Below are 9019 nucleotides of genomic sequence, written 5' to 3'. Positions count from 1 at the left end.
TTCATAGACAAAGTTATTTCTTTCTTATTCAATAGTTCATCTTTTACACTTTTGTTTCCTAGTAGCTTATTGTGCTTCTGTGTAAAAGGTGTGTAGACAGCATGCAAAGGACGTTAGTATCTCTAATATTAATATTATCTCTAATATCTCCTTAATATGTCTAATTTTAATTATCCAATCACATTCTATAAATAAACACCAATTTAACCAGGGCAAGAAATCATAACCTTAAGTCAACTGACAAATACATAGGATCTGGGAATGCTTAGAAAGATGAGATGAAATAGAGTTATCGCCATCCACTATTTCAAGCCATATGGATAAATTCCTCTTCTGTATGAAAACAACTATTAGTGACAAATGAATGATATAGCATGTACATGGAACAGAGAAAAAACATCCCAGTTAGAGTAATGGGGAAAAATCCTGGGTGTCCAGATGGTATTTGAGTAACATATGAGATTAAATCATAATTATGGTAGAATTAGGAATTGCAAGGGACTGGTAGCCCGTTCTGCTGCTAGTTGTATCTTTCCTACACAGGAAATCTTCCAGTTCTGTTTCTGTATGCGAGGAGAAGTGATTTTGAGATCTTACCTACATTTGAATAGTGAATCAATTAATATATCTATTAATATTTGCACACTTCAAAAGTGTAAATAGGTTACTATTAAAGAGTCTAAAAAACCCACCATTTACATCCTTTCAGAAACTTTACATGGAAATTTTATTTTCATTTTTCTTTTTTTTTTCAATTGCTTATCATACACATTTTTCATTGTAATTTTCCATAAATATATATGGACAAACCTGACATATTAGACACTAGTACAAGCCTGGAATAGAAGTTAATGAGCAAAATTGCATTTAAATACAATGTAATGCAGTGCATAAGCATTTTACAGGGTTAATATACATTATGAACAATGAATTTTGTCAGGCCAAAAAAAGAATTTGGCATCTAGAATGAGAATGTTATCATTCACCCAGATCTCTTTGGAACATAAATAGCACCTCTAGCTAATAAATGATTGTCAAAAAAAAAAAAAAAAAAATCTAGCCGATATATTCAAGTAAAAACCGTACAGTATTGCAAAATACAAAAAGGAAAAAAAAATTTGTTAGTCAACAACAATGGCTACTGCATGTTTAATTATTGCATAGCAATACCAAGTTCTGTTGGTAGACTGCAGATATGGTGAACTTTCCAAGTAGGCTATAAAGTGGAAAATGCACCTATGTCACACCTCAGGAAGGGTATTTATACATGTGCTTTATGTACCACTCTGAAAAATCTCTCAATAACTTTAAGGTAGGACTTTTAAAGAGTCAGAGGCAAATCTAGACTTTTCATGGGGTTGCCTACCCAAAATAAAAAAAACCCAGACCTGGAAAAGGTATGAAAAATTGTCAGTGTTTTTAGAGTCTCATGTTCTGGACAGTTGCCCATAATAATTTAACAGGAATATTGTTTGCAGGGCCTTGAGTATTCTCATTTTCCATACTTTTTACAAGAATATCATGTCCATCAATACTTCGTATGATCTTGTCATACATACTGCAATAGATGAAAACTCAGCCTGTGTGTTGCAGTCTGTTCAGAGATCATCTAGTTAGCATTTCCCCGGCAAAAACACCCAACCAACCCCCTCAGCAACAATGTAGGTTTTACAGTCTAACAACAAGGAGAATTCTCAGTGATCTTAGGCCACTTTGAACTGAGTCATGGTTGAAATACCAGTGTTACATAATATTGCAGTTTTCTGAATGAATTTCTACTATAAATAAAGCCAGCAGAAACTGAAAAATTAATAAAATACACTCTTAGAGAAAACCTTTAAATTCTTCTGTCATTTGCTGAAGTCTTTTATTTGCTTACAAATATGTTTCATTTATCAGGCACAGTATGCAACTTACTCTAAAACATTATATATATTTTATATATACATAAATATATATAATATATATAAATTAGAGCTTTTTATATAGGGGAATACATATATACACACATACACACATATGAATATATATTCCCTTATATATATGTCTATATATACATTCCCAAAAGACATAAACCATTTTCTCTGGAAATAAGAAAAATGAAGAATATAAACTGCTGAAGGAAGGCTTGAAAGGAAATAGATAATTTCCTTTGGGGTTAAACAGATTTGTTCAGATATTTATTTAAATATATCCTCTATATTTTATAATCTACATTCAGAGTTTATGGTGTTTGGTTTTTTTATTTACATAGACTATAAAAATAATACATATTGTGCGTTAATTTAGGGACTGATTCATTAGGAATATTACGCAGGTGTAGCTAAATTTGCCAGTTGCAACAAATCCTGCATTTGCTGTGTTATATCTGATACTCCTGAGATCTGATACGGAGAAAATAAGGCTGAAGCCTCCACTGAAGGCACATCACCTCCAATGTCTGATAAAGCTCTTTGACTCTGATGATAGGGTTTTTTTTATGTTGGCTTCGGTAGACTTTGTACTAGGTCCTAGAAGGCAGGAATGGTTTGCAGACTAAAAAGAAGAATATCTTTGAATAAACAATCATCATCTCTGGTTTTGTAAAGAGCATATGAAGAACAATCATTATACCTTGTCCCTGATCCAACATTTTGTAACCATCTCCCTCAATTGCCCCACAAAAGGGAAAGCAAGCTAGAACTCTGTGTTATTTCTAAACCAAAGAAACATTTTTTTCAGGGATGCAAATTGCAAAGTGTTCTGTAATACTTTTTAAAACTGCTTTGATGTATCAACTAAGTAGTGTTTCCATTTAATTCCACTAACTCAGAAATGGAAAGAAAGCAAACAAACAAAAAAAAAAAAAAAAAAAAAGGAAGGCCAGTATTTCACAGAAAGGGCAGTAGACTTTGAATATCTAAATGACACGTTGAGTTTTTATACCAGTTCATTGATATAAAAACTACACCAGTATGGGTTAAGTCTTTAGACTTAATAAAGCTATGCCAATTGATACAAAGAATTTGGTCATAAATATGCACTGCCTTAAAAATAGAACTGCTAGGTAGCTTCAAATATTTGGGAGACTTTCTAATAGTCTGTAAAGGTATTATCATTATACTTTTTGTTAACCGTATTCTTCCAGGGTCGTGCAAGTCTCCAAACTTCAACTGAGAGGTAGATGAAGAGAAAAATTTGAACTGCAAAACAACAACATGCAAATTATGTTGAAATTACATAGCAATGCTTATGCAAATTGTGATCAAAAATGTGATAATACATGCAAACACTTTCAATATATAAATGCACAAATATCAGAAAAGCACCCTCCCCCAAAAAAATCCAGAGAGCCTTGTTAAAATTGGTATGTCATCTCTGAAAATAATTATTTAAAAATTTCCTTTATATTCCTCTCTGTGAGTAGAAAAATAGTCATCTATAGAGAAACTAACAAAAGTCGCCTTGATTCAATTTTGTTCTAGGCAAAATTGTCGCTATCGGTTACAGCATGTTCATCTATAAAACTGGTCACTGGCTTTGTTTAGTGAAATCCTGATGGCTGCCCCAAATCTGGCTGTATGTGGCATCTGTAGCTTATCATCCATCTGAATAATATCTCCCCGCTAACACTCACAACCATCCAGACCTGAAAATAGCGTGTGAAAAATGTTGCTTAGGCATTTGAGGAAAGAGAATGACAAGAAAGCATTTAAGAAAAAAGTCACTATATTCCAGGTCCAAATTCTCTGTGGTACATCAAAATGGTTGGGGGTGGGAGTGGGGGACCTTCAAGAGGAATGAGAGTTCTCTGGGAGTAACAATTAGGTACACACTGCCAAATGTTTTCTAAGCACACTGGATGCTGATTTGTGAGAAGACCATTAAAATTCATGTGAATTTTGAATCATGATGTCAGTGAAACTGCTGCCATTCACTTCAGCAAGAAGTTGAACTCCCTCTCATAAGGACAACACAATTTAAAAAAAAAAAAAAAATCTCTTTGAAGATAAAATAAGACTTTCCCTAACTCCGTCAAAACAGTTCACAAATCACACTCCTGAAATAAAAGGATTGTAGTCTGACTACTTATGCTACAGGATTTCACATAAAAAGATGCTTTTGTGAACTTAATGGAAATACAGAACTGGCAACAGTTGCAACCACAGTTCAATAGGGAGAGGTGGGAGGGGTGGAATTTTGATATGTTCCTGAAAAAGTACTGAGAATTATCAGTGAGAAGTCTTTCTCTGGAGTTGGAAAGGGCAATACAGAAGAACTCTTCAGCTACTAGAGAGTATGATGTCAAAAACCCCTAAAGAGATAAAAGTATCTGGATGTGTACTCTGAAACTACTTGAAATTTAACCTTGATGTTAAATAGGAAAAATATTATTGATGTTATCCCCTTTCCTACTAATTTTAAAATTTTGGCATTATTTTTCTTGATTGCTCAAATAAGAGCAAGATGGTAATTAGGCTCAGTGATATTGTGGCAGAGAAATGGAAAGGATGAACTGTACATGAGTATAAGTGAGATTAAGACCAATTAAGGATTTCCTTGCGCTGACTGACAGAGACTACAGACTCCATAGCGCGTAACAGATGCATGTGGCACGTCGTGAAGTTTGAGAGTACAGTTCTTTATCGTAGGGCTGGGGCATCTCCTAGTCCTGACCGTGCAGTGGTCCGGACAGGGGGTGAGGCAATTAAAAGAAACCAGGGGAATTTAGAGGGATGGTATATACCCGGGTCTTATCCTGAAAGCAGAAACGAAATGATGAAATGATTTGCAGTATAAATTACAACTCAGTAAGAGTGATATTCAGGGGTTAGAAGGCAAGTTATACTCATTTTGCTACTTTACTGCTCAGTATAGAGGTGATTCAAGGCAATTTTTTATTATTACTACTTTTAGAAATAAGAGCTACCTATACAAGGCAATTGCCCCTTTAGGACCTGTTATTTGGAAGACACAGTTTTTTAATTCCAGGCAGTTTTTGCATAGATATGGTTCCAATTTTCTTCATTCATCTCTGGATTTTAACTTCTTTAACATTCAGTAATATCAAGAGTATTCTGATGGTTTTTATTTTGCTGCTAGTAATAAGAGGAAAAGTAATGAAGGAGGTGTAAGGAAATGTTTCACTTGCCTCAGTTCCTACTTTATATTGCTCCAGTTGCCTGCTACATCATCTTACCTTCTGGGATTAAAAATTGCACTTTGTGAGTGGTGATAAAGCAGCTCTTTTATTCCCATTATTTTTTAACATAATTGACCAGAGATGAAAGAGTAGTATCTCTGCAGAAGGTTGTGTTTATTCAAATTTTTATTTCTGCTGAGATAGCAACATAATTTTTCTTCCTGGTGGTCAGGTGTGTCTATGGCTCGAGGAACATTGTTTTTCCCTTATTTCCTATGCCATGTTGCATCGTATTCTCTAATCCTGCATAAAACAGGTAAGTTGCTTTCATTTTTCCTGAAAGCCCTTTTTTATCATCTTTTTCCTAAGTCCTTTATTTACTCAACAGCAACTTTCAGCAGACTTAAGTCAAAAGTTGACACTTGTTGTCTTCTACCTTGTATTCTTAATGACGCTGTTTTTTTGCAAAGAGATAATAAGCACCTAGAATTTTGCCTCAGCCATTTTGGTTCAGCCTCTATATTAATCTCTTTTCAAATAACCTCTGCCTTTCTACCGCTTGCTGTCAAGAGCAGAGTGATGTTCCTGATGACTATTCTTTAGCTAAAATTTCAGTTCATCTTTTACAATCCAGTATTTATAACTGATATTCCTCACTGTATGAAAGCTTTGTGTCTATGAAACTCCTAATCGCTTTCTGGCTCTGGGCACGTAGGGCCTTCACAGATCCTGGAATCACCCTGTATGTTTGTTTAGCCAGAAACAGAGCAATGCTTTTACCTCGTGGGCTGCTGGCAGGGCTACGGTTCGGAAGGAGGAGCAGTGTATTTATTTCTTCTCTGAAGCTGGGGGCTAGGAGAGGAACTTTAATTTTACTGGGACAAAATCACTCTCCTTTACACAGTTCACCACTCAAATCTGAGCATTTAACCCGTATTTTCTCCCCAAACTCTGAAATGCACATATTTTGTTGCTGATGTGCCTATAAAATTACAGGACTTGTAGAAGATGTTTGGTTTTCCTGCATATAATTAGGTAAAAAGTAGGTATTCATTTCTGTACCATGCTGTGAGAAGAGCCGTGATGCTTCTCCCCCCAAAGAGTGCTGAGATAATGAAAAAGTTCAGCATTACTGTGGAACTTCATAGTATATAAGATGATAACCCAGCAAAATAGAAGCAAGCACTACCAAAATTTTTAGAAGATTGAAAATAATAATATTGAACACTACTCTTAAGAAATGGCTTTCTTAAAATCTGCTAGATTTTACTATTTTTTTTTCTTTTGGTATTGGTGCTTCAAAGTGTGTTTAGCACAGTTAGTTGTCTGTCCAATATATTTGCAACTTTTTGAGATTTAAAAGAGGGCTAAAATGAATGATATTCTTTTCCTGGAACTGAGGGTATGTGTATCCTGCATAAACAGTGCATAAATGTTTTATGAATCAGACCCTTAATTTTCACAACTTCTGAGGCATGTATATGCATCTCTCCAAAATGAATAGCACCTTTCCTCACCTACAAATAGAACAGAAATATTTTCACTGAATACCTTCAGAAGCTTGCACTTTTACCTTTCAAGTGCAATGCTAAATAATTTCTGAAAGTAAAATTGTATATTTATGCTTTCTTTTGCCTAAAGGAAGAAGAACAATTATGTACATTTTGATTTATATGGGTGTCTGTGTGAAATTGTAGACACAAGACCAAATATCCTGCACAAAAACAATACGTCAGTACAAAGGTTCCAGACTGGCACTGTCAATGTGCCTTGCAGCATTTTTGCTTGAACTGGCATTACAAAAAAGAAGTAGCTTTTCACTAAATACTTTGGAAAGGGAGGTGAGAACTGGTATGAAGTTACCTGTCTGCAAAGACCTGAAGTTAGACCCTAAATCTCCTCTCAGCAGAGCAACTAATGACTTGCCAATAAACCCAAGCATCTACTTTGAAGTCATTGCCACGAAACTGATTCAGGCCACAAAATCCAAGGGTGAGTATCTTTTTGACTTCGTAACAGGTTCTGAATCTAGTCCCTTTAGGAAGAAGGCTTCACAGCCCAGGTCCTTCAGCCATACAGGATTACCTAATCAAACAAACTAATTGCCACTCTTGTTAGGGATGTAAATCTTGGTTTAAATTCTTCTTATGTACAGGCAGATTTTAGCGTAGTTTGAATTAGTGAGGTCTGAACGTACTTTGTGTTCAAATGTATATGTTGAAGTACAATGTAGTCACCTATCACAGGAGGAAACAACTTCTGGAATATATTGTAATTCAGCTGTTTATTGTATTTTAGAGATGGTGCCCACCAATTGTTCATCTTCTAGCCTTAACTTTTACATCCATATTATAATTGTTTATACAGACATAATGTATCTTTTTGATCTAGTGGGCATACAAAAGAGAAAATGTTTCAGTGTGCTTCACTCAGGTACTCTGTCTCTTTTGAAACAAATGTTTGAGCTTATATCCTTTTTAATATTAGTGGTAAGTACAGTTTGGGCAGATTATTTCAACAGACTTTAACAATTCTCTAAAGATGAACACAAAGTATCTTCCCAAATAAGACTAGGAGATACTTTTGCATTAGATATACTTTTGACACAAAACTGTTTTTCATTGGAAGGCTTTATAGTCGGGTTTACCTGACTCTTGATTGTCCAGACTCATACTTTGATGGACTCATTTGCATGGAGTCACTACCTCTGTAATCTCAATTTTGTATCACTGAAATAAATAAACGGTAGATAGTAATTTAACTTAGAGTCTTGCCATGGGGCAAAAATCTGTTCCCATCCAATATTGTGACTGATCATTATTACCACAAAACCTGGCCTCTGTCTTGAAGACATATTTCTAATGGAAGTCATAAATGTTGCCTTCTGAGCTATATTGCAGATTAAATATTGGTTTCTCTTTCTGAAGGATCTTCAAGACCTTTTTCTGCTCTGCTGGCAGCATCTTCATTCTCATTGTTTGTTAATGGTTCCGCTTCCTTTGAGTCAGCGTTCTTCTGCGCTTTCTGCTTCTCATCTTCTAACTTCTTTTCTTTTGCCAAAAGCCTGTAGTTAATGGCATTGCCAATGAACAGCCAGATACTGGCCACAATCACAATCACTCCGCAGACAAAATACATGTACTGGTATTCACCGGTAACATCCACTAACCAGCCTGAAATACAAAGACGAGAAGAGAGAAACTGAATCTTTAGAATAGGATACCCAATACAATCTAGATCTTTCCCTCGGAGAAAGAGCTATATATTGCTTGGTTTTGAAGTTGGAGCAGAAAAGCATTTTCAATGTGTTCAAATTGTCTAACATATATAGAGGAACTCTAATGAAATCTGGATTAGTCAAGATAGCAATTGTTATTGGAATCACCGACAATGATAAAATATTGAAGAACAAAGTAAGTAAAGCTTAACGAATAATGACAGACAGTTTTTTAGTTCTTTCATTTTCATTCCTACGTAGCCTTATTATTTTATTCACCTCCTAATTTTGTTTCCTATTGTTTTGGAGTGACTGTCTGACACTCACGGAGGCTGCATACAGACAGTAGGATGAAGAGGTATGTGCCTTTTTAGGCTGCTGTCACTGTGCATCAACTGCCTGCTTTTCACTTTTACTTTCCTGTGACTGGTGAAAGCGATAGAAAGGCTTGTCCCTTCAGCTCTCATGCTCAACTGCTGAGTTTTAAACTATGAAGCCTGCCCCTAAAAATTTCATCCACACCTCTGAGATTAATTTGGTCATGACAAGGAAAATAAAATATAACTGTCCTTCCACTTTGTGAGCCATTCTTTCTAAATTTTCCCAACTCCCAAATCAACATTCGTACGTATCCAAGTATTTAGCTCTGAACTCTGCTACACTGTCATTGAATTTCACAG

General features: G+C 35.3%; 1 protein-coding gene across 7 annotated transcripts in view; it reads right to left on the bottom strand.

The window, feature by feature from the left end:
• Positions 1-703: 703 nt before the first annotated feature.
• Positions 704-9019, bottom strand: part of SLC16A7 (solute carrier family 16 member 7) — an 83670-nt gene continuing 75354 nt past the window's right edge. For all 7 annotated transcript variants that reach the window (XM_069802261.1, XM_069802260.1, XM_069802265.1 and 4 more), the window contains exon 5: positions 704-8295. In XM_069802261.1, coding sequence (XP_069658362.1) covers positions 8024-8295 — 272 coding nt within the window. In that variant the 3' untranslated portion in view covers positions 704-8023. The remainder of the gene's footprint in view (positions 8296-9019) is intronic.

Source organism: Haliaeetus albicilla, chromosome 14, assembly GCF_947461875.1.
Source record: "Haliaeetus albicilla chromosome 14, bHalAlb1.1, whole genome shotgun sequence".
In the NCBI taxonomy this organism is placed as follows: domain Eukaryota; kingdom Metazoa; phylum Chordata; class Aves; order Accipitriformes; family Accipitridae; genus Haliaeetus; species Haliaeetus albicilla.
The sequence above is the reverse complement of the archived record's forward strand: the minus strand, read 5'-3'. Positions and strand labels throughout refer to the sequence as shown.